The 25,678-nt window shown below is 51.2% G+C and overlaps 1 protein-coding gene across 15 annotated transcripts in view; it reads right to left on the bottom strand.

The window, feature by feature from the left end:
* The window catches only part of FAM3D (family with sequence similarity 3 member D), an 80,522-nt gene continuing 55,002 nt past the window's right edge, over window positions 159–25,678 (bottom strand). For 3 of the 15 annotated variants that reach the window (XM_021069099.1, XM_013981821.2, XM_013981822.2), the window contains exons 2-10: window positions 22,970–23,020; window positions 21,070–21,177; window positions 17,748–17,771; window positions 13,402–13,519; window positions 12,017–12,075; window positions 8,829–8,879; window positions 4,446–4,530; window positions 3,324–3,450; window positions 159–620 (exon numbers count right to left, since the gene is read on the bottom strand). In XM_021069099.1, the coding sequence (XP_020924758.1) occupies window positions 531–620; window positions 3,324–3,450; window positions 4,446–4,530; window positions 8,829–8,879; window positions 12,017–12,075; window positions 13,402–13,519; window positions 17,748–17,771; window positions 21,070–21,177; window positions 22,970–22,982 (675 nt within the window). In that variant the 5' untranslated portion in view covers window positions 22,983–23,020 and the 3' untranslated portion in view covers window positions 159–530. Of the gene's footprint in view, window positions 621–3,323; window positions 3,451–4,445; window positions 4,531–8,828; window positions 8,880–12,016; window positions 12,076–13,401; window positions 13,520–13,714; window positions 15,304–17,747; window positions 17,772–21,069; window positions 21,178–22,929; window positions 23,043–24,737; window positions 25,566–25,678 lie in introns of those variants that run through there. The other 12 variants (XM_003483195.2, XM_003483196.4, XM_005669692.3 and 9 more) reach the window with 10 other exon arrangements.

Consider the following 25,678-nt stretch of genomic DNA (forward strand, 5'->3'; position numbering starts at 1 on the left):
CACACCTAAATGATATCCCTGTGAAATCGACCTCCTCTCCAGCTGCTTCGCTGGGTGCTTGAAGCCGACACTGGCCTATGGGAACTCATGGCCCCAGCAAACCCTGTCGAGACCATTTCCATCCCAGGGAAAATGCAGCGCATTAAGGGATGGGGAAGTTTGTTCAAAATAAGCAAGAATAAAATTTAATTGTGCTCAGGTGTGGGCAGTCCATTCTGTTCTGCCTTGGGAGGGAGAGTCAGCAGTCTCTGAGGGAAAGCACACCTGTTCTTGCCACATCAGCTGCTCCGGCAGGACCCCTGGGGCTGGCCACCTCTGGGTAGGTCACGTCTGCCCAGGGAGGGTTTTGTTTCCAACAGGAAGAGTGCCAAGTATTTGAGGCCCTCAGCACTTTGCACACTGCTGCCCTCTTCCTTCTCCACTTCCGCTGTCTGTCAGCTTCTGCCAGCCTAGCTCGCAGTGACCTGGGCTCTGGCGCCCAAGGCAGGCAGGAGCATCCTCAGGCCCCGGTCCAAGAAGATCTGCAGCTGCTAATATACCTTCCGGGGCACACAGCCCTCCAGCTCCAACAGCTCTGGCCAGCCCTCGTATTTGTTTGTGTCTGGGTTGTTCTTTAAGAACTAGAGAGAGAGAAAAGTCACTGACAATGTTAGGACTCTGGCCTACATTTGCAGCGGGATTTAAAACCTAAATGGCTTCACTCCATCCTCACCACTCCCCCACTGGGAGGCAGTGCAGGTTGGATAGTACCAGCCCACTTCACAGATGTAGAAACTGAGGCTCGGGAGGGGATGCGACTTGCCCAAAGTTTCCAAAATGAGACCACAGCCTTGTCATTCATGACTGTTATACCCTGGGTTGAAGGGGCACCGTGCATGGGTGGGTGGGAGGTCCTCGGAGAGCTTTAGCCCCTCTCCCCAGTCCTCCACCAGCTCTTCTAGGAACCCCAAATGATAGTAACAACAACAACAACAAAAAGAAGCATCCTAGCAATTAATGAGTGCTTGCTCCTTGCCAGGCACAAACTGCCTTATGCATTTAACCATCATGATGGCCTTAAGAAGTACTTACTATTATCATCCCATGCTACAGATGGGGAGACTGAGGTGCAATATTAATATTAATGTATAAATTAATATTAATACATGTAATAATAAATGTAGGATACAATCAATTAAGAGTGTGTTGAAAATGTTCAGGCTTTAGTTTTTGGAAGAAAAAAATGTAAATAGTAAACTCTACCAGTGGGAAAACCGGCTAACCCTTACGAAGAAAAAGTAAATTCTAGATGCTGCTTCTTGAAATCCCAGGTTCCCACGTGTGAGAGTAAAAGATAGGATGGTTTTCACCGTGTTGCGGTCTTTGGCTCATCTGTGGGTAATGGGTTGCACTCAGCTGATTATAGGCACCACATCAAAGGTGGTGCTGATTTTTTCTACTTCCATGCCTCCTCTTTGCTGTCATTGGCCCAGTTTTGTTGGGTGTGGACGCTGCACTTTATGGAAGAATGTGCCTGCCCTGTCAGGTCAGCCTCAAGCATCTTCCCAGAGAGTCCAGCCCCTGGCACTTCCCACAGGGGGCACTCTGGAGCCCCCCGGCCCCTGCCTCCTCTGTCCTTCACCCACAGGGTGTGAACAGAGGGTCTTCTCTATCACAAACTACTTTGCACTATCCCTTGCTTTTTAAAAGTAATTTCTAATTACTTGAATACAGTCTCTTGGAAACACACACAGACAAACCAGACCAAGATTTTCCGTACAAGGCAGACCCTCCTGCAGCCCATGGTGGCACCTCCCCCGACCCCATCCCCTTGGGGTTCAGCTCAAGGCTTCTTGACTTCACCTCTTCTCTGCCTCCCACAGCCCCTCCCGCTCCAGGCTGCTGTGTTTCTGGTCTGATTCCTGCAGCAGCCTCCTCACTGCCTTCTGACTCCTGCCCCTTCTGCAGTGCTGTCCATGCACAGCCAGGGAGACTGTTCTCCAAGTATGAGGACAGGGAGTCTTTGAGGAGGCTGCAGACCCAGATCACAGAACAAGCTGGTTAAAACTTCTCCAAGGCTCTGACTTCTTGCACGATCATTGTACCTACTCCATTGTGGGTATAAGCCCTACAGGGAAGGTGCTCACTCATGCCTGCATAGGGCCAGCCCTTGCTGAATACTAGTCTTTTTTTGTTTCTTTTAGGGCCACACCTGTGGCATAAGGAAGTTCCCAGGCTAGGGGTTGAATTGGAGCTGCTGGTGCCAGCCTACACCACAGCCATAGCAACATTGGATCCAAGCTGTGTCTGCAACATACGCCATAGCTCACGGCAACGCTAGATTTTTAACCCACTGAGCAAGGCCAGGGATCAAACCTGCATCCTCATGGATGCTAGTCAGGTTCATTACCTCTGAGCCACTAGGGGAACTCCTTTCTTATTAGCAATCTGATTCTGGTCACGCTCCTGCTTAAGCCTACCATGGCTCCCCACTGTCTTCGGGACAGAAGTGGTCCTCTATGTCTGAATCATTGACCCTTAGCTCCCCGTCTTAGATCTGGGCAGAGCTGAATGTTCTCACCACCAGAGACTGGCCAACTCCATACTGGGGAAGGCCAGCCAGTTCTCCCAGTTTTGGAATTGTTCTCAGCTGGGGATGCAGATGGCGACTACCCTGCACAGGGGGAGAGGGTGCAGCATTTTCTTCCATTCACCCCCTTCCTCCTGTGAGTGCTTCTCAAACCCCACCTGGGGATGCCTCCCAGCTGCCCTCAGCTTGTGCCCCCACCCCCGCCCTAGGCAGTGACTGTGGAGTCCTATGTCATGGACCCCCCCGATTCCTTCCACATACTCAGGGGGCTCTCCTTGTGTCCCCTTCTTGGGGCAATTTCGCCTTCTCCATAGGGAACTTAGAAGGGAACTTGGGGCTCCCCTGGCTCAACCTCCCCTTTCTAGGTGGGGAGACTGAGGCTGGTGGGAGTGCTCCCAGCTGGGCCTCCCCTCCCTGCTCTGGCCCCCACCCTCTTCATGTGAGATTCCCCCTTGACATTCCTTTTGCTTTCTTCCCTCCACACCTTGATTTCCTGCCATGCTTCTTTTCTTTTTTTTCCTCTTTTTGGTGCTTGTCTCTGTATGAATATATGACCCACCTCCTTGTACAATGGTCAAGGTTGCTTCCAGGCGGGATGAGCCAGTTGGGCCACCCTGACCTCTGAGCTGGGTGGTCCTCCCCACACTGCCCCACGTGTCCTTTCCAAGCCACCCCAGTTCTTGTCCGTCCATCCCTGGCATCATCACCCACCTACCCCCACTTCACCGGGACAGGGAGACCGCCGGGCACGTACCTGTTCAAAGGGGCTTTTGCCCTTGAGGTCTTTGGCCCCTAAGAAGACCCAGCTGTCCCGGAAGCCCAGCTGCTTTGTGTAGGCACTGCCCAGGTTCGAGAAGAGCTGCCTGATTTCATCATTCAACCTGCAGGGGCCCAGAGAGGATGGTGAGGTCGGAGGGCAGAGAGGAGCAGCTCAGGCACCTGGCCCACCCCTACTCCACCTCCAGCAGGTGGAGCAGCCTTGCTCAACTCAAGAGAAACAGGGCAGAGTGGCCAGGATGCCACTCCTGGAGCCTCTCTGAGGGACTGGAGAGGTGTCAACATGATTTTGCTTCTGTTTACAAATATACATTCACTTGAAAAGTACGGAACTTCTCAAGGTAATGAAAAAAAAAATTACTTACACTTTCACCCCCACCTTGACATAATCATTGTAAAATTTTAATTTATTCCTTCATGTCCCCCCCCATGCACTGTGGATCATGCCAACTGTTTTGTAAACTGCTTTTTTTTTTAAAACTTAATACTAAAGGGTGAACACTCTTCCATGTCCTAACTATTTTCTGCATCATCATTTTTTTTTTTTTTGTTTTTTTGTCTTTTTGGGCCCACACCCGCTGCATATGGAGGTTCCCAGGCTAGGGGTTGAATCAGAGCTACAGCTGTCGGCCTACACCACAACCACAGCAACGCCAGATCCGAGCCGAATCTGCGACCTATACCACAGCTCACGGCAATGCTGGATCCTTAACCCATTGAGCAAGGCCAGGGATCAAACCCAAAACCTCATGGTTCCTAGTCGGATTTGTTTCCACTGCACCACGAAGGGAACTCCTGCATCATCATTTTTGATGTAGTATATCCTCTGTTATGATCATATGTAATAACACATCCTACATCACCATACATCATAATTTCCATCACCAGTTGGCTATTATTGGATGGGGAGAGTGTGTCCAGTGTTTCACTGCTCTAACCACAGCTGTGATGAACCTCCCCAGAACATCTCTTGTGTGCTTGTCTGGTTAGGAGAAGTTGCCAGAAACTGGAACTGGCAGGATGGTAGGAAAACAGCTCGCCGTTTGGCAATGTGTGATCTGCTTCTCTCTTGGCCTGGCAGGCGGAGGTGCCCACTTACTTGGTTCCTGGGTCATCGTAGGAGGCCACCAGCACCAGCGTGCCTGCTGGAATTTCTTTAAGGAATTTCACCAGGAGGCTAGGATCTGGGGGAGGAAGGAAAACCAGGGTGCTGGTCATTTAGGAGAAAGATGGTGGGTCATTTCCATCTTCTCCTCCTGCCTGAGGGGCCTGACACCGAGCTCCATCTGTGCAGTGAGGGCATCATCATTTGGTGGGTCTGGGGTGGGTTCTGGAATATGAAAGTTCCCCAGGTGATTCTGATTTGCACCCGGGATAATAGCCTTAGGCTAAGGGTGCTTGGGGTTCTCTCCCCTCCTCCCTGTCCCCCCCGGGGGACTGAGCACAATCACCTCTCAGGAGCGGTGGGTTCTTTGTATACTGCTGGCTGCCCCCTCCTACACAGTTCAAAGTGTACCCAGCTTGTCTGTGCTGACTTTAGAGGGAACACCCACTCAGCAACTAGGGTCACTGAGAGGGAACACTGAGCTCCCACAACTCTCCAACTTATGTTGAGAAGCAAGGCTCTCTTTGCATCTAAGTCCTGCCTGCACTTGTGAGGTCTCTGCATTTAGCAGAGAGCTGGTCTGTGTGTAGCACCTGAGGAGACACCAGCATACAGCTTGCTTCAACGACACTGATTATTTTTCCCCTGTTGTGCCTATATTTATAGTCACTTTCTCTGCATAAAAAATGATAATGGCTTTCTACTTGGGGCATTGATATAATTTCCTTTTGAGACATCTTTATTTTAGTTAAAAAAAGGAAGCGAGCCAATTCAAAGGAACATACTAACAATGCAAATGGTACTCTGAATATGGTGTAACTTGTATAGAAGGCTCTTGAACAGTAGAGGGAGTATGGGTAAGGGTGGCCTAGTGGGCAAAGCAGGGGATACATCTGTCAAATAAGGATGATGAATAGCCCTGCTCAGAGCACTTTGGTAAAGATCAAATGTGAAATGACTCTGGGTTTACATTAAGTGCATTTTAATAGAATTATAATTATTATAAGGTTGGCTACAGAATTTTTAGGGCCCAATGCCAAATGAAAATGTGGGTCTTGGAGTTCCTGTCATGGTGCAGCAGAAAAGAATCTGACGGAACCATGAGGATACGGGTTTGATCCCTGGCCTCGCTCAATGGGTTAAGGATCCAGCTTTGCTGTGAGCTGTGGTGTAGGTTACAGACGTGGCTTGGATCTGGCATTGCTGTGGCTGTGGCATAGGCCAGCAGCTATACCTCTGATTCAACCCCTGGCCTGGGAACCTCCATATGCCGCAGGTATGGCCTTAAAAAGACAAAAAGACCAAAACAACAACAGCAACAACAACAACAAAAAACCCAAAAAACCCCAAAAAACAAAACTGGGTCTTTTGTTAAAAACTTATTAATGATTTCAAGGTGGTGAAGGCAGAGCATCAAACCAAGTTTCTTCTAAGCAAGGGGCCCCATGTGACTGCCCTGGTCACTGGCTACTGCTCATGAAACTGCTTTGACTCTTACTATTCTATGAGGATCCCTTCAACTTAGAGGAAGAATCCAGTACCCCAAGCAAGGCCAGCTACCAACTTGCTCTGTAACACAGAGGCCTTCAGTCAAAGCCCACAGCATCTCTGTTAGGGAAATGGCCCTGAACGCTTGAGACAAAAAAACGGGAACTCTCAAAGTACAATTAATTTGTCTGGCTCTTGTCTGGGATGGACAGTGGATGTTTGGAAAAAATGAAGTGTGCCTTCTGATATTTATCTTCTAACTCTGAAAAGTCATCGCCCTCTTTTGTCTCCAATGGGAAGGGGTGATTTGTTCTCAAAATGTTTCTGTTTCTGGAAGTTCCCATTGTGATGCAGGGAAACGAATCTGACTAGGAACCATGAGGTTGTGGGTTTGATCCCTGGCCTTGTTCAGTGGGTTAAGGATCTGGCGTTGCCGTGAGCTGTGGTATAGGTTGCAGACATGGCTTGGATCTGGCATTGCTGTGATGTAGGCTGGCAGTTTGTAGCTCCAATTGGACCCCTAGCCTGGGAACCTCCATATGCCATGGGCACGGCCCTAAAAAAAAAAAAAGACAAAAGACCAAAAAAAAAAAAACAAAAAACAAAAAACAAAAAACAAAAAACAAACCCAAAAAACTGTTTCTGTTTCTGATTCCTTGCCAGCCATGGGTACATCCAAGTTCATAATAAGGCATTATGAAACTTGGTTTCATCCTTTTAATTTTTTTTCCCCTTTCATTTTCAAGGAGGACCCCCTTACTTCTGAATCACATGGATGGAGTAAAGGAGGAGGGAAGCGAGGAGAGATGAAGACTAAATGAACTTCCCCAGCTCCTTCAGCAGCCAGGCTGGCCCCTCCCCCTGATTGCTATGGTCATCATTTAACTGTCACATCCAGCTTATGAAGTAAACACTAAGGCTACCTCTTTTTATAGATGGGACAAACCTGAGGTCCAAGCGTGTCGCCTGCCTCAAGTCACACAGCCTGAAATCTCTGACCCCAGAGACTGGACCTTTTCACAATTTGGTCCCAGGCCACCCTAAACATCTGCAAGGTCCTTGACAGAGAACAAATGAAGGCCCTGACTCTCAGCCCATGGCCTGATCCACTCTCTTCTCACCCATCTCCAATTCCATCCTGGACCTGGAGGGGCTTTGCATTCCTGCAAGTGGACATCCAGCCTGCCTGTCCATGCTCTGTTTAAGCCACCTTCCCCAGCAGCAGCAGCTGTCTCTCCCCCCCATCCCCCTGGCCACTCCTCAGTCCTCTGGGTGTGTCTGCAGCATGGGGGGCACACCTGGAAAAGGTGTGTGTGGGCCCTGATGCAGGCTCCAGGTGGCAAGTCTTCCATCCCTGCAGACTCCATCTGTGTGGTGGGACTTGGCTGGAAGACAGCCAGCATGGGAAGCCCTGAGCCCAGGACAGCGACTGTCTCTAAGGGTGCTGCCACGGATCACCTTCCAAATACCTCCAGCCACCACTTCTGGGCAGCAGATCCCTGTTTCCCACATTTCAGCCCCTCCTTTGTTTGCAAAGCCAAGGAAGCTTCCTGCTCTCTGCCTCTTGCTGACTTCTCCCCTCTCAGGTTCCCATGGTTAGGTGGGTGCAGTGAGGTAGGTTCTCCCTAGAGGTGAGGCAAAGATGGGCGATTTGGGAGAGAAGAAACCAGCTGACTGGCAGCAGTGGGGCCCTTCCACCCTGCGGGGAGCTTCCAGGGTGAGTGGTCTCCTGCTTGGCACCCTGGATGCCTGAGCCTAGAGCTGGCCCTGTGATTGCAGGGACCTGGGGGGACACTGAGCTGAGCTGAGCTCCAAGAAGGAGGCTGAGCTCAGTTCATCTGTCCCAGACCTCAGCCACCTGCACAGGGCCGTCTGCTGCTCTTCACTCCTTACTGAGGCTCCCATGTTGGAGGGAGGCTGGACTATGACCTGAGCAGCAGGTGGCATATTGGACCTGGGACAGATTCTACCACATTTGGAAGATGTTTTGAGCCCAGAATGAGAGTTCCGGCCCCACCCACAGCTTTGCCCAGTGGCCTATGGGTGAGGAAGCTGCCTGTGGGGACTTAGATGTCTGGGCCCCCTGCCCAGGTAGGTCAGTGCCCTGCTGCTGGGCTGTGTGGAGGACAAGGAGGAAGTGGCTTCCTAAATAAGGACTGTCCATGTGGCAGAGAAGCTCAGAAAATATGTCTGTGTAGAGAGAAGAAAAGACATGTGCAGAAAGATGCAGAGAGCTTGGAGCCTCAGAGCTGTCCTTCCTGGGTCTCAGGAGGCCTTGTCCTATCCTTGGGCTCAGTAATGACCCCATGGCCTTAAAATAAAATGCCTCTACCTAGTAGAGCAAGTGGGGCTATATGCTCTCATCCTCAGCATTTCAGGGCACATATGTCTGGCCTCCCACAGCAGCATTAACATTTCTTTGCCTGAAGTCTTCTCTGGCCTCCAGGTCCTCCCTTGCATCCCTGGGCAGGCTGTTGTGTGGGAAGAACCAAGGAATTAGGGTAGAAGCACCTGGCTCCCTTCCCCTTAGGTGTGACTCGGAGGCATGTGTTTGACACTGGCTGAGTTCCAATTGCCCGAAGTGTTCCATGGGTTGAACAGAAGGGGCTTGGCCCTGGCACACTCCCCCACTCCCTACTGCCATAACCTGAGACTACCTCCATAATAAAACATCACATTCGAATCCTTGCCTCGGGATCTGCGTCAAGGAGAGCCCAGAAAGACAGTAGCAAAGAGTTTCAAAGGCAGCAGGATGACCCTCAAACCCCACTGTGCCTCTTTTTAATTGTGTCCATGAAAACAGGAGCCAGTCCCTGGCACCCCGTAGCCTCCCTGCAACAGGAAGGAGCTCAGCCCACCCTCACCTTCAGTGCCAGCAGAGGTACCTACCTCCGGAGTACATGTCGAAACTTTTCTGTCCCAGTATCGTTCCTGTGGTTCCTAAGGGATAAGAGAGCAGAACTATTATTTGCCGTAATGTGTCATTCTGCCCATCTTATTGTGGACAATGGCTACTCTTTAGTCTAAGGTTTAAAAATAGAACAGAATAATAGAGGAATAAAATTAGGTTCTATAGAAAGCATGCAGGACTAAATTAGGTGCCCAGTGACTGCTTGGCTGATCGGGGAGGTACAAGCACATAAATGGTGGAGGGTCTCTGAAATGGAATGGAATCCAATCTGTTTGTATTCTGCCCTGCCACTTCCTACGGCACAAGTTAGCATTTGATCTCAATTTCGGCATTTGTGCGAAATGGGTGGTGAGAACTAAGTGAGATGTATTTATTTATTTATTTTCGGGCTGCACTCACGGCATATGGAGGTTCCCAGGCTAGGGGACAAATGGGAGCTACAGCTGCTGGCCTACACTACAGCCAAAGCAATGCCAGATCCGAGCCAGTCTGTGACCTACACCACAGCACACGGCAACACCGGATCCTTAACCCACTGAACAAGGCCAGGGATCGAACCTACATCCTCATGGATATTAGTCAGGTTCATTAACCAGATGAGCCATGACAGGAACTCCTGAGATATATTTGAAAGAATAAGCATGCAAGATAAAATTTAGCTGCAGACTAGTGGCTATAAACTACAGTCGTCATCATTATTCTCATCTAAATAGGAAATCTGCAACTTGAGTCCTCCAACTCTTGAAGGCAAAGGGATTTGCCATGTCCTGAGCCCAGTAATCTGGATTGCTTTTGTGGGTTTTGCAAAGGGTGCAAAACCTACACGTGCTCTGGACGAAAATGGCAGTTCTTACTCTTGGCCACTAGATGGGGGTGTTGCAGAGAGGATGGCAGCTCTATTTCTTTGTCCCTGTCCCCCTCCCCCAATTGAATTTGTGGATTTGAGACGAGGGTGGAGAAAGGGGCCTGGGTGGTGGCAGCTCTCCTAGCAGATGTGGGCAAGATCACACTGCAGCCCCTTTAGGATTCTTGGAGCCGCTAGTGTCCAAGCTCCTCCAGGCACTTCACCTCTGGGGTTCTTGGAAGGGAATCTTTAAAGCCAGTGAAAATGCTTTTGTGATTGTGCGCATTTGTGGATTTTTCTGGAACTGGGGGGAGGAGGAAGTGTAGACCAGAACAGTTTCTCAAAGGAAGCCCTGCTGTCTAAAAGGTTGAGAAGCACCATCTTTAGCCATCTTTTTGTTATTCTGGCTCATTATGCAGATGAGGACCCTGAGCCCCTGAGAGGAATTTGTTAGAATTTTCACAGCTGGCATGCCATGGCAGGTGGCGGGGGGTGTCTTTTGGCTGAGCGATTAAGACCTGGAGTCAGCCAGATCCAGGTTCAAATCTCAATGATTCTATTGGCTGTGTATCCTCAGCAAGTTGCCTAGCCTCTCTGAGCCCCCAGTGATTTTCTGGAGAACAGGGACTCTGAGCACAGCTCCTTTCTAGCATTGTGATGAGGCTCAACCAAATAGCTAGCACAGTAAATGTTAGCGTTAGTGTTATCAGTGGTTGTCTTTATCTCTGAGAGGGATGGGGAAGGGGGTCCTGTCTGAGCCCATCTCATGGGAGCATATTCTGAGGTTTTCTAAATATTCAGCCTGGTCAGCTGTAGCTGGAGGCCCTTCCTGCCCTCCCCGCTGGGGGGGTGGGGGTGAGTGGAGATGGGCTGGAACAGTCATGTACACTGAGGCTGTTCCAGTCTTCTGGGGTCTGCAGGCCTGGAAGGTGCTCTGAGACAAGCTGAGCTGCCTGCACGCCTCCCTAAAAGGTGCAGCCACAGGGGGAACCAGGCTTCCCTCTCCCACTCAAGACTGAGCGAGGAGTAGCCCCCTCAGCTTCCTGCCCCTCCTGGCCCACACTCTTCTAGGGCTGCTCTCTGACCCCAGCCAGGAAAGTTCCATTGTTGTTCCAGGCTTTGACCTCTCTCTGACCCAGCAGGATTTCTTGGCAGAGGGGAAATGGCTCCTCTAAGTGCAGAGGGCCAATGTTTCAATCTTACCCCATTACTTCCTAAGTGTGGCCATGTGGTCACACCTCACACATGCTTGAACCTTCTTTCCTGCATCTGCTGTGCCTCCTTTCCATCCATCCTCACCTGTGTCCCAGGAATGAATAGCTCTTAGATCCAGGAAATGGCCCCTGCTCCCCATCTAAGAGCTGAAGGCAGACAGGAGGGGCTTGGCTGGGGCCAGACCATCTGGTCCTTCTCTGCCCCTATAACCCACCCTGTTCCAGGCTTGGCCTGCACTTTGCTTCCTGCGCAACGCCTGCTGAAGATGCAGGGTTAGTGAGACCCTGGGCCTCCCTGGGTCTCCCTGCCTCCAGTCTCCCTACTCCAAGCTGGAAGGAGGTATCTAGACTGCCTGGTCCTGGCCCTCAGGCCCTGCTCAAAGGCTTTACCAGGCTCCCTATTCCTCTCTGCTTCAGGTCCATCCTTCTTAGCAAAACACTCAGCCCCTGATCCTCTAGTTCTGCTGGCCCCCCAAGCCTCACTTGTTACCACTGCCTGCTTCCATGTTGTAGCCAGAGAGAGCCCTTGTGGACCCCAAGCCCCCTCCTCCCTCCCCTGCTCCCAGCATAGCGTTCCCTTGCCTGGAGGGAGCCTCTCCCTCTTTTTTCCTGGTCAACCCCTACTATCCCTCAGGCCTCAGCTGACCATCACCTCCCTCTGGAAGCCTCCCCTGATTACCCATGCCTCCAGCTCTACATCCCACTCCCAGAACTGTTTCCTTTTCCTCTTCCACATGTGCTTGCCACAGTGTGATTCTTTCTGAACTTCATGGATGTCCACAGGGGGCTGTGAAGCCAGCGACTGTCCTTCTAGATCACAGCTGACTCCCAGAGGCCCGTACAGGGCCTGCTGTTGCTCTTTGCTGAGAGAATGAACAAAGTGTGCACTCAGCTTGTAATGTCACATTGTCCCCCATGGTTTCATGTGTGTTGGTTTAAGCCAGGATGGCCTTGAGGATGGGGTCACGTTTCATAGGAGCAGCGTATCCAGTGGGGGTAGGTGTAGGGGGCAGGGGCCTGGCCACGACTGCAGGTAGGACTGGGTTCCCACAGGCCAGCCAGGCTGAAGGGCATGCTGGGGCCGACTGGGGATGGGTCAGCAACTCACCGTTCACCAGGGCGATGTTCAGGCCTCTGCCCACGTTGTTTTTCACGGGACTCATGATCCTGAAGAAGAAAGAAAACTAAATACAACAGTTGATCCCGAGTGTGGCATGAATGCTCTGTGTTTGAGACTCTGGAACCTTGAGAGGGCCCACACAGTGTGATGCAGAAACACCGGGAAACACACGGAATAAAGTGAGCCATCTGTTTTCTCCCAGAAACAGGCAGTGGGCTGGATTCTCTGAGGAGTCTCTCATGGCACGTTTGGGCCAGAACAGTCTGCTCAGGGAAGAGCAAGGGGCCCTGCCTGGGGCTCTGAGGTATTGCAGGCAGGGCCAGCCCATCTGCCCCAGCCAGGAGAAAGGCAGAGCCGGGAATGTTGCTGCCATCTTGAGGTGTCAGGGGTCCCCACGTGAAGCCAACCATGTTCCTGCTTCCCAGAATTTGTACCCCTGTCATTTGGAGTTCCTTGGGAAAACTGTCCTTCTCTGTCTCGGGCCAGGAGGGTCTCAGGATGGACCCCTCTCTCAGACCTGGACGAGTAGTGGATCCTGTGATGCTGGCTACAGTGGTCACATGACTGAAGCCAGCCAATGAGCCCCAGGCTCAGGACTTTTGCAGAGTTAGTTCAGATGGGAAAGCTTGACCCAGACTGGTGCTAGACTGAGCTGTTATGTCAGCACAGCTGGTGGCTCCCTCCTTCCCCACAAGAAGCCCATTTTCAGTAGAGAAAACTGAATCTAATGACAGAGAAAAGTAGAGCTAAAGGGGGTATGAGAGCCCTGATGACATGGTTTGAACCCCTGGATTCAGCTGGTCCTGAAGCCCACTCACTCTGGTTTTTGGAGACATGAACCAGTAAAATTTTCTGTTTTGCCTAGGTGAGTTGGAGCTAGGTTTAGAATCTGGCTTCTTGTGTAGAATGAACTTGCTGTTTCAGGGCCTTTACTATCTGGAAAGAATGGTACACAGTCTTTCTCCTGCATGTGATTGAAGCCCTGGCACCTGCTGCATCTGGGCTTTGATGCCTGGATCTTGATCCTGAACACTCCCTATAGGCATTCCCCTTCATAGGAAGCCAGCAGCTTGGCTGTCAGGCAGACCTGAGCTCAAATCCTGACTTTCGCAAAGGTTAGCTGGGTAACACTGTCTGAGCCTTGGTTTCCTCATCTTTACAAAATGAAGAATTATGGCCCTGCCTCTAGTAGTGCTGGGGGCCTGAGGGAACTGATCCTGTGATGCGTTGAGCAAGGTCCTGGCAGATTTGCAAGCTAGAATAAAAGGAAGTACGGGGAAGGTGTGGGCTAATCTCAGGTCTTGCCCCCAGGTCTCTGAACTTGCTAATGAGTGAATGAATAGAAGAAAAAAAAAAAAAACCCAGACACTCACACATGGTCTTCAAGGCACATGGAGGGGCCCACGACGTTGGCTGCCCCACTGACGATTTTAAACGCAAAGAAGTTGGCTGGGCAGGATTTGCTGAGGCCACACTTGATCTTCACAACTGCTGAGGAGCAAACAGAACAGCTTTAGGGTGGGCTTGGGAAGGGGCTCAGGAGGAAAAGAGGGCCCAGGTGTGGGGTGGGGGCAGGTTGGGGACATCTTCCCAGAGACACCTTCCCAGGCCACCTAAGTCTGCAGATTTGCCCCTTCCTGTGCTTTCACAGTGCCTCCAACAAACCCTATCAAAGGCACAGCTCACCAGCTCTGTGTCTGAACATCTAGAGTTCATTTTTGGGTTTTCCATCACAGCCCCAGCCCCGGCACAGTGCTTGGCAACCTACAGGCCCCCGGTACCTGTGTGCGGAACAGTGAAAGGTGGAACAGAGTCAGCGTGACTAAGGGATTCTCTCAAGAGCTTTCTCCTGGGCCATAGCAGCTTTGTGAACTTGCAGAGTGCCCTGTGGATATGCTCCTGGGGGCCCAGCATGGTGGGTGGGAGTGCCTTACATCAGCCAGGTTCCCTTGGGCAAGGCTTGATCTTCCTCATCTGTGCAATGGGCTAAAGATAGTACCTCCCCACTGGGTGCTCACTGGGATAAATGTGCCTGGGATAATGCTCAGTGCCCACTGGCTATTCTTATCACTCCTTCATTGAGCAGCTACTATGGGCTGGACCCTGGGATTCAACAGGGACTAGGCAGGCAGTTCTGGACCTTCCCACTCTGTGGTCAGCATGGTCCCTGTGACCCACTGAGGACCCTGTATGTGGGACCTCTGATTATCTTGGCTGCCTGTTAAGACCTGCAGCCTCTCCACAGTGCCCTCCCAGAACAAAGTCAGGGGGCCTGTGAACAGCAGGAGAGGCAGAGGGTCCCCCAAACACAGCCACTGCAATGTCACCGGCGTTTTCAGCCTGGTAGTTTCTAATGAATATTAATGCGTGCTTTTTAGCACCACCTGACTAAACAGGGCATCAGATAAAACTCACCTGCAGAGGGAAAGCTGTGATGGGGCAGCCCTTCTCTCTACCAGTCCCCTCACCAGGCGTCTGGCTGAGCTGAGCCAGTGCGTGCTTGGAGCACACCCACAGGTTTCCTAACAGAAGCTGACTCACACCGGGGGCTTGCTGTGTGCTAGGCTCTGTGGCCAGCACTTTATTATCTAGTTAAATCATCCCGATAACTTCTGGGCCTGCCGCATGGTAGGGACTGGATCTGCCTTACACCTGGAGTCCTGGGTGGGGCTGAGCCGAAGCTGGGAGAGTGATTGGGGTCTACAGGGCCCTCACCAGCTTGGAGGGAGTCTTCTGGGGATCAGGAAAAATGCCCATCTGGGGGGGACACAGCCCACTAGTGGCAAGCTTGGCAAGCCCATGACCTCTGGGTAGGTAAAGATGCCCCCTCCTAGGAGCAAATGCAGCCCACACCAGGGCTCCCTCTGCAGAGTGGGCAGCCCTGATAGACTGAGCGGATCACCCATCCTAGGCTCTTGTTTGCCACCCTGAGTTTTGGCACACCCGTTTGGGGTGTAGCCAGATCTCCAACATGGCATGAGAGGGCTGGCAGTCAAGACACCTCTGAGTGGGTGTCCTGGCCTGTGTCTCAAGAGAGAGAGGGCTGGAGGTGTGGATCCAACCCCTCTCCCGCCCTCTGGAGAACGCCCTACAAAGGGTTTAGGGTGAGGCTGAGGGAGTCTTCGTCTCCTGTGAGGCTTAGGGCTCCACCCCTGGCTCCCTTATAAAGATAAAACAGTTTACTCAGTTTACTATTTCCTTTTTGGCCATTCCCACAGCACACAGAAGTTCTTGGGCCAGGGATTGAACTTGCACCACAGCAGCAACCCAAGCTACTGAAGTGACAATGCCGGGTGGATCCTTAACTCACTGTGCCACATGGGAACTCTGAGAAACCCGTTTACTTTTCTTTTTCCTCTCTTTTTTGGCTGTACCTATGGCATGTGGAAGGTCCTAGTTGAGGGATCGAACCTGTGCCAGAGCAGTGACTTGAGCTGCTGCAGTGACAATGCCGAATCCTTATCCCTCTGAGTCACAAGAGAACTCCGTGAGACCAGTTTGCTTTTGAGACCAGAGGTACTCACCTGTGCTGGAGGGGTTGTTCCAGGCCTCGGGGACCACCCTAAGAGTTTGCCCAGAGCCTAATCAACTTAAGTTGAGTCTGATAAACCTAATGTCAACAGGCTGGCTTAGCAGGCTTTTCCAGACTTGATTTTCTGACCATCCAGCCTTCATGGTCAAGCTACCAGATGAAGGGGGAGGAGGCCCCGGGTCTCAGCTGCTGGGATGCGGGGGATTTGCTCTGTGGGTTTGGGTTAGGGGGCTTCCTAAGCTGCCCAGTCCCCCTGGGAACCCCAACACTGTTGTTCAGGGCATGGAGCTGAGCACCGGAGGGGGGTACGGCCAGGGAACTTGGGCTGACTTCAGTAATCTGCTGTGTGACTTGCCAAAAATCTCCCCCTTTGGCTTTTCCAACTGTAAAAGGAGGGAGCTGGTTTAGATCAGGGTTGTCAAATAGGTTTCCTCTTAAATGTCAATGAATCTACTCTTATAGGCTTGATGATAAAGCCTTGCAGCTACCTGTGGGCTTGGAGGGAAAGAGAGCTGGGATTGATTGGTAATGTCTACTGTGGGAGCCATCAAGGCAAAAGGCAGTGTGTGTTGGATTTGCCTTCCCCTCAGTGGCTGGCATCTGTTTGTTCAAAACAAAGATGCAGTGGCGGAGTTCCCGTCGTGGCGCAGTGGTTAACGAATCCGACTAGGAACCATGAGGTTGCGGGTTCGGTCCCTGCCCTTGCTCAGTGGGTTAACGATCCGGCGTTGCCGTGAGCTGTGGTGTAGGTTGCAGATGCGGCTCGGATCCCGCGTTGCTGTGGCTCTGGCGTAGGCCGGTGGCTACAGCTCCGATTCAACCCCTAGCCTGGGAACCTCCATATGCCGCAGGAGCGGCCCAAGAAATAGCAACAACAACAACAACAAAAAAGACAAAAAACAAACAAACAAACAAGATGCAGTGGCAATCTGTGTCTACTTAGAATGCGACTCAGGAGGCTGCAGTGAGATAGGGTCTAGGGTGTGGGGTGAATGGTTTATGTTGGTGTATAGTCTTTGCTCTCTGTACTCCCCCAGTGCATGGGATCCCTTGTGCTTCTCAGTCAGGTAAAGTCCCTCTCCTGGAGCTGTATCCCCCTGGTCACTACCATGTTGGGGTGGAGGGGGACCTGCATGTGTGGCCTCTTATAAGGAGGTATTGAGAAGATGGGCTCTGGGCTAGATGGGGGTGGGGGTGTGGGGGGGGGTGGGAGTGGGTTCTGATGGTTTGACTCCCACCTCACCACTTATAGCTGCCCTGCCTTGGCCAAGAGATTTCACCTCTCTGAGCCTCAGTTTCCTCATCTATAAAATGGGGATACTTACAGCACCTACGCTGGGTTGTAGTGAGGATTGCATGAGATGCCTGTAGAGCTCTGAATACAGTGCCTGGCACACAGTAGGCACTCAGTCACTGTTACTGTTATTACTACAACTGGCCCTTCCTTCCCCCTTCTCTGCACCTTGGGGGCCGGGCTCATCACTGCAGCTCAGTTCAGAACTCTCAGCATTTCTGACCTCCTTATGCTCTCTCCACCCCTCACACTCTCATCCCTGACTCTGCCACCACACTCTTCACCAGAGCCTCAGCTTCCCTGCCCCTAGGCCTTTGTACAGGCCAGTCCCTCCTCTACAAGCACCACTGAAAAGCCGCCTCATCCCTGAGGTCTTCCCTGACCCCACCCCACTGGAAGCAGGTGGTCCTTCTGGAGCCCAGAGCACTGTGCCCCAATTCTCTTGGCACATATAGCCCTTTTCCCCCAAATAGACAATCAGTACCCCTTCTGTTTGCCTCTGGGGGAGCCTGTAGTGCCCAACATGGCCCCAGGACTTTGGAGTAGGAACCATAAGCCAACTCTGGAGTCAATGCAGTGATGTTAATAAGCACAGCCTGCATTCTTGGGGTTCCTAGCTGGGTGGGGGGGTCAGAGAGAGGAGGCAGAGGTGGGGTGCAGTCCAGGCTGCAGGCTGTGGGGACTGGAGAAGGGAGACAGCTGAGCCTTCCCCATGAGTCTGAATGGCTGAGAAGGGGCCACAGGACTTGGGGTTTTCAGAAGGCACCATCAGGCCATAGCAAGGGAGAGCTGGCCAGCCTCTGGAAACAGGTTTTCCTAGAACCTGTAGGGCAGAGAGTAGAACCCTGAGGCATAGCACCCCGAGGGAAACAGGGGGCTAGGTAGACACTCACGTTTCTCCTTGTGGACTGAACCTGCTGGAGAGAAGACAGGATCTGGTTAGAAAGTGCTTTGCTTTCCTCTCCCCTACCCTCCACAGGATAGAGGCTGGGAGCCGGGGAGCAGAAAGAATTTAGAGTGGGGTTGGGCTGGCCAAGCGCAGTCCCTGTCCCAGTGCAGGTGCTGAAATGAGCTGAAAAGCTCATCTCATTTGGGAGGGTTCCTTTGCTTGTTGGCTGCCACCTAAACACACACACACACACACACACGCATGCACACACACACAAGCATGTGCACAGATTCATGTACTTACACTTAACACACATGTACACAGACACACATACACACCAAAGATACACACATATACACACGAGTCTTTCCTGGTTAAAAAGAAGTGGGCCTCTATGGTTAGACCCACTGGACTTGGAGCCTGAGAATGTGTGCCCCTGTGCAAGTTTCTCTGCTGGAACTCCATCTCCTCCCTGCACAGCAGGGGCTGTCACACCCACTCTGGCTGGCTGTGGAGATGACCCAGTGAGAGGATCCATAAGGGCCCAGCCTAGCGCTACAGTTCTGGCCTTTGGGAAGGGCAGGATTGTGGGCTGTCACTGTCCAGCCACTAAATCCCGCTGTACCAACTGTCTGCAAGAGGTTTCACATATACTTACATTGCATGCTGTTTGTTTCTGCGGGTCTGCATTAGCTCTCCCACCAGCCTGGCATTAAATCTTAGAGGACAGGGTCCAAGTGGACACAGAAATGCTAGGAGGGTTATGGGGACACCTGCAGTGACACACTTTCCATTTGGTCCTCAGAAGGCGGACCCCTCCCCCGCCTCAGAGGCACGCGTGCCAGGCTGGGTCAGTCCCAACACTACCTTCCTCTGGAGAGGGGGCCTTTCTTGGAGTTGGTATGTGCCCTGGGAGAGCTAGGCAGGAAAATGGGCATCTGCGAGCTGGCCTGCCCTGGAGAGAAAGCTGGCCATGGAATGAGGTTAAATAGCAACGAGCAGAGCCCAGGGATAGACAGACTCTAGGGGTTTGTGGGGGCTTCTGGATCTAGCCATACCTGAAGTCTGATGCCATGGACTTCCCAATTACCTGACTCTAAAAAAGACATCCTATTTCATTTAAACCAATTACAGTTAGGTTTGTCATTCTCACCTGAAAGAACCCTGCCCAATTTATCAAGTAAATGAGAAATTCTTTAATTATCTGATTTCTGTATCATATTCCTCTTTGGTCATTTGGAAAAGCCTATGAACTCTCCTTAGAATAGATTTATTCCCACTTCTCTTTGAGACAGTCAGCACTTCTACTCTCCCAGAAGTAAGTTATTAAATGCATACAATAAAACAGATTGGATTAAAAAGGAAACCAACTATCTATCAATATAGTAATAAGAACATTAAAAATGTGCCATAGTAATATATGCGCTCCTGTACTAATGCATTACATCATCAGGTGGGGTGTGTGCAACCAGGTCAGGAGCCTCTGAAGTAAATACAGTTTCCCCTTTCACCATCTGAACACCAGGGTCTTTGCATTGCCGCTTTTCCTGCCACGATAATCGTTTTGCAAGACTTGGATCATGTTAGTGCACTTGCAGTTTTGTATATTTTGTAAATAAGTCTGTTTGTCCCCCCAGCTCAGACCATGACCTGGGGCCATGTGGTCCTCATTTTGGGGTCTTTGGGACTAATACAGAGCAGCTGCTTGATGATGGCTGGTTGGAGGTGTTGATTTCTCAAACTCAAGGCAGCTGAGTTCTGAGACGGAAACAACTCCTGCGGTGTCCTTTCAAACACTCCCCTCTCCTGCCCAGGTCGGGGCTCAATCTTCTAGAGGATGCCCCTGAAATCTACTCCTGCTCTCAGCCTCCTGCACTGACCTGGGCACATCTCCTCCAAGGCTGGCAGCACAGCCAAGTCAATCTCTAGTCTGTAAAAGCGTGATCCTCTCAGCCCAGGGACATGGTGGCCATCACATATCCATACAAATCAGCCTGACCTGGGTGTGGGCCACGCTTTATGATGATGAGGTAAGGGTTCTCTGAGACTCCTCTGTGGAGAGTTTGCATTAAAGGCAGGGTGACTGGCTTCTCACTACTACGAAGCTGTGAACTGGCCTGGGCCACTAGAGGTTATTATGTTTGACTGTGTCAATAAGCATGCTTCCTGGTCTTTAAGGACTACAAATCCAGAGGTATAAGCTCCTTCCCTTTCTCTCTTTCCTTGGTAAGGATTTGGAACTGGGAAACCTGGGTTCCCATTCCTGTTCTGACTTCTAAAAAGGGACACTTGGGCAAGTTTCTTGATCTCCCTGAGATTCTCTTTTTCTCAGACCACAGATAAAACCACAATGTGAGGTCATATGTGAGTCCACTCCACAGACATGCCATGAATTGTCCCATGGGGAATTTGTGCAGATTAAATGAGACTATGCATGTAAAGCAGCTAAAATATATCATTCATCCATCACCAATCCATTTATTCATCATCGTCCACCCATCACCCATGTACCTACCCATTCATTCACCATCCATCCATCCACCATCCACCCATCCATCCACCCATCATCCATCCACCTACCCACCCATCCATTCACCATCCATCTATCCATCTACCCACCCATCTATTTTTCTTTTACTTATCAAATATTTACTGAGCATCTGCTCTGAGGTATTAGAGAGAGATGGATGTACCCAAGAAAAATTCTTGCCTTCAGAAAGCTCACATTCCAGGGGGTGGAGAGAGGCAATAACCAAGTAAACAAACAACATAATGATGGATGATGACTGTGCTCTGAAGGAAACATGCTAACATGAGAGAGGCTAAGGTAGAAAAGGAAGCAAATGAGTGCAGGTATAGCTACGTGGTCAGGAAGGCCTCTCTGAGAGGTGATATTTGAGCAGAGGCCTGAGGGCTCAGAAGGAGCTGGCCACAGGGAGGTCTGAGTGAAGAGGGTTCCAGGCGGAGGGAAGAGCAAGTGCAGATAGAAGGCACTCAAGGCCCAGGGAGGTTTTTCCATTTGTCCTTCCCTCCCTGCTTTTCTTCTTCTCTCTGTCCTTCCTTCTTGGGTCACATTTCCAAAATGGCCTTTGATGCAAGCACATGTCCTGGCCTCAGAATAATTTTCTGTTCCCCATGGGCTCCCAGCCTTCCTGACAGCCTGGGGATTGCTTTCTTGCCCTATCCTACATGCTTGGGGTCCCAAAGGCAGGCCCCACCCTGCCATATCTGGCCATCTCCAGGGTCATCTGGAGATGGAGGGGGAATAGATGGGTGACCCATAGCCCTGGTCTGCAGGCCTTTCCCCAGTAGTGAGCCCCACTCACCCATCCAGCGGGGCAGGCGGATGGTTTTCATGTTGAAGCTGATATAGCTGCGGACAAAGATCCATGTGGTGACCAGGACAAAGATGAGGGCCAGGAGGCGAGGCAGACCTGTAGACAAGGAGATGCTGCTGTGAGACCACAACACTAGAACATATCTCAAGCTATTCAGCAAGACTACATGCAAGTCCTCCTGAAATCCCCTCAGTGAGACCCACGTTATAAGTCAAGACCACATGTTATAGGGCTGTGGAACAGTCCAAGTCTGGGCATGGCGAGACCAGTGTGAATCCATGTGATAACTAAACGCTGAGATTGTGCTGCACGGTTACATGGCAACTTCCCCCAAAGTGGTGCTGATGGGAGGGAAAGCTAGAAATCCACCTTCCTGGGCTCCACTTAGCCCTCCAGAAAGCATCTCCAGGGATGAGGTCTGGGAATCAGCATGCTGAGGGGAGGCCTGAGAACTGTAGCAGGAGAGCAGAAGGCAGGCAAGCCCTGGAGTGCGAGGAAGGGACACTCAGGGCTTCCAGCTGCTGCTGTGTGACCTTATACAGGGGCTTGGCCACTCTGAGCTGGAGTCCTTCAGTCACAGAGGACACATGGTAATGCCCTTGCCACTGAGCCCCAAGCCTATTGGTTACAGGTGTCACCACCAGGCAGCCTCCAGGGTGGCTTGGGGAGTAGGATTGGTCCCTGCAGTTTCCATCAACTCCCCCTGAAAGCCACAACAAATAACACACATTGCTCTCTGCAAGGACACACAGTGGCCTCACTGTCACAGCCTCCCCTGCCTCAGCCAGATTGCTCCCTGACCCTTCATGCATCACTGGGGTGCAACCCTGCACGTGTGACAGAGGCCCCAAGCTCCCTGACCTGCTCCCTTTCTCACTCTTCCATGAGCGCTGAAGTGGGCTATACCATACTCCCACCTTGGGGCTCTGCTGGCCACCCGCCCCCAGCAGTGGGAATCTAGTCCAACTGTCAGGCCGAGCTCCATGGCTCCTGGCCGGACCTCTCTCTGTGCACCATCCTTCCTCCTCGGCCTTGAATGCAGCTGTGGCTTCATGCTGGCCTCAAGCTCTTTGTGGTGGAGGAGGCTGCATCCTGGGTCCCAGGGGGTGTGGCTGGGTCTGTAGGGTCCCTTGTCTTCTAGGGCATCAGCTAACACTGTACAACACTAATTTTGTGTCAGGTACTGGGTGAACAGCATTTACATACATCATCTCAATTCATCCTCTCTGTCGCCCTCTGTATTGGATGCTATTAATTATCCCCCTTGTACAGATGAGGAAGCAGAAGCTCGGAGAGCTGGTCACTTGGCTGGTAAGTGACGGAGGTGAGCCGTGGACTCAGGGAACTGACTCTAAAATGCATGCTCTTTACTTCCTCACTGGTGTTTGGGAATATGAATGAATGAATGGTGTCACTTTCCTATTTGGTACCTCAGTTTCTCTATCTGTACAAAGAGGGTACAGCACAAGGGTGTAAACCAGAAAGCAAAGGCCTCTCCTTGTGCCCAGTTCTGAGGTTTGAGGATTCCAACCCATCCATAGCCCTCCTGAAGGCAAATATTTTGTCTGTAATTTCCAACCAGGGTGAAATTTTCCAAGATAGGATCAATCTCCAGATGGCAGCCAGCTGGGGCGGTGGTGCCGACATTTCTCCAGCCCTTCAGCCTGGAGGCAGGAAGTCACCTCTTACAGTCTTTCAGGCTCTTCTTGGGTTGGTTTCCTTCTGGCATTCTGGCCTGACCAGTTGAGAACAGATAAAGCCAAATGGCCTCTGAGACCACGATGGGCAGACAATACTGACAGAAAAATGATTCCCAAACCAGTTTGATTTCAAAAATTATTTCCAAACCTCAGTTTTGAGCCTCAGAATCCTCAGAGCCTGGCCGTACCTGACACTCTCATCCTGTCTGGGTGAAGAGCAGCCTGGGGTCAGTATCAGCCTGTGGAGAAAAGAAAATAAAACTGGAGGGAGTTCCTGTTATGGTGCAGTGGAAATGAATCTGACTAGTATCCATGAGGTTGTGGGTTAGATCCCTGGCCTCACTCAGTGGGCTGGGGATTTGGCATTGCTGTGAGCTGTGGTGTAGGCCGCAGATACGGCTCAGATCATGCATTGCTGTGGCTCTGGTGTAGACCAGCAGCTGTAGCTCTGATTCTACCTCTAGCCTGGGAACTTCCATATGTTGTAGGTGAGGCCCTAGAAAGCAAAAAAAAAAAAAAAAAAAAAAAAAGAAAAAGAAAAGAAAATTGGAAACTGGAGTTGAGGGTTTGAAAGTGAACACGGCTGAAGAAGAGGGACTGGTGACGGGTCCATCTACTGGGGGGAATCACAGTCCTTTGTCCTTGGTTCCTCACCATCTGCCATCTGTTCGCTCTCTGTCTCTCTTTCACATTTGCCCCTGGAATTGTATCAACTCAAGGTTTTGTTCTGTTTTTTTTTTTTTTTTTTGGGCTATGCCTGCTGCATGTAGAATTTCCCAGACCAGGGATCGAATAGTGACCTGAGCCACGACAATGACATCACTGGATTCTTAACCTGCTGAGTCACCAGGGAACTCCACAAAGTTTCTTTTTTGAATGCAGAGATTAGGAAGTAGAGGGAGTTACAGACTACCAGCCACCGCCCCTTGGGGGATTGATGTATTCATTCATCCATGCATCTATCCATCTATTTGTCCACCCATCCAACCATTTGTCCGTCCATCTATTCATCCGTCCATCCACCCATCCATGCACTCATTCAGGCAGCTGAGAGATGTTAAGCTACCCAGTCCCAGGGAAACCATTAGTGAGCAGAAGCTCGAGTGATCTCTGCTGCTGGACCAAAATTAAGAGTAATAGGGACTGGGAGTTCCCATTGTGGAACTAGTATCCATGAGGATGCTTGTTTGATCCCTAGCCTTGTTCAGTGGGTTAAGGATCTGGCTTTCCCGTAAGCTGTGGTGTAGGTTGCAGATGCGGCTCGGCTCGGATCCTGCATTGCTGTGGCTGTGAACTTCCATATGCCATGGGTGCTGCCCTAAAAAGAGAGGGGAAAAAAAAAAGTAAAAGGGGACTCGCATAGCACAGGTGAGCTCAGCCAGGTGCCATATGTACATCATTTCCTTTAATCCTCATAGTCCCCCAACTTTAGGGGTGAGCAAACTAAGACTCACTATTGTGAAGCTCAGGGCTATTCAGCCTCCAAGGGTCAGGGTAGAATCTGGATGCAGGTTTCAGCTGCACAGTCTCCGGGTGCCCAGTCCCCAGCTGCCAGTGCTTTTTGTTTCAGAAGAGAGTTGAAACCATAGATTCCCTCTTTTTTTTTTTTTTTTTTTTTTGTCTTTTTGCCATTTCTAGGGCCACTCCTGCAGCATATGGAGGTTCCCAGTCTAGGGGCCGAATCAGAGCTGTAGCCGCCAGCCTACACCAGAGCCACAGCAACGCGGGATCCGAGCCGCGTCTGCAACCTACACCACAGCTCACGGCAACGCTGGATCCCCAACCCACTGAGCAAGGCCAAGGATCGAACCCGCAACCTCATAGTTCCTAGTCGGATTGGTTAACCACTGAGCCATGGTGGGAACTCCAGATTTCCCCCTTCTTTAGTCCTGGGCAGGGGTAGGGTTACCCCCAGTCCCACCTCTCCCTGTGCTGCCCCCGGTGCTGGGCCTTTACCAGTCATTCCATGCTGTTGAAAACTTCCAGGAGGTCTCTTGAGCCTAAGAAGAGGGGAGGCAGGGCTGGTAGAAACTGTCCCAGGTTTCAGACCACTACCCAGAGCCAGCCGGAGGGTCTCTGATGGCAATGACTTGCTCCCACCACTCTCCTGCCCCCTCCCCAGCCCAGAATCCTCTTTATCCTAAGAATCTATCTCAACAGACACTGTGTCCAAAGTCCAACTGCCAAGGATCCAGACAGGAGATGAGACCTGGACAACATGGCTACTGAGGCCACGGCGCTGAGTCAGTCCTCGCTGTTTCAGTGACAGCAACGGCAAATGCAAACCCACATTTCCATGGAAACCCTTCCACCCACCCTGGCCCTACCCTTCTAGACCTTCCAGGTGAGAGAGCTAAGCTCTCTCCTCTTTCCACCCACAGGGATTTTGTAGAACATTAAATCCCCCAAATTCAAATAGCCAACACTTTTTCCTTTAGATACAAAAATATATTGTGCTCTTGAATGTTCTCAGGATGTGACCTATAGTCCAGGAGCCTCAGTCCCTGGATGAGGCTCGAAGGACATTCTGTGGGGTCCCCCGTGTGTGGAGAAGCTAGGAGACCCGGGGGCTGAACAAGCTAGAAGGACAGGGACAAGGTCTGACAGACGAACAGACAGATGTGGATCTTCATGGAGACAATGTAATGGAGACAGACTAGAGAGACCAAGTCAAGCACAAGGAGAGAGAGAAACATGAGAGAGATACAGAGACCAAGAGAGAAAGGAGACAGAGCAGAGAAACAGGAAAGAGGACAGGGAGATAGAGAACAAGTGCTCACAACACGCATCCACCCAGCTTCAGAGAGCGCGTGAGAGAGACAGAGGCTGTGGCACTCACGACAAGCAGAGGTCCTGGCTTCAGAAATTGGGGTGGAATGGGGGGCAGCGAGGGCTCT

The sequence above is a fragment of the Sus scrofa genome, chromosome 13 (assembly GCF_000003025.6).
Source record: "Sus scrofa isolate TJ Tabasco breed Duroc chromosome 13, Sscrofa11.1, whole genome shotgun sequence".
NCBI classification, from domain to species: Eukaryota; Metazoa; Chordata; class Mammalia; order Artiodactyla; family Suidae; genus Sus; species Sus scrofa.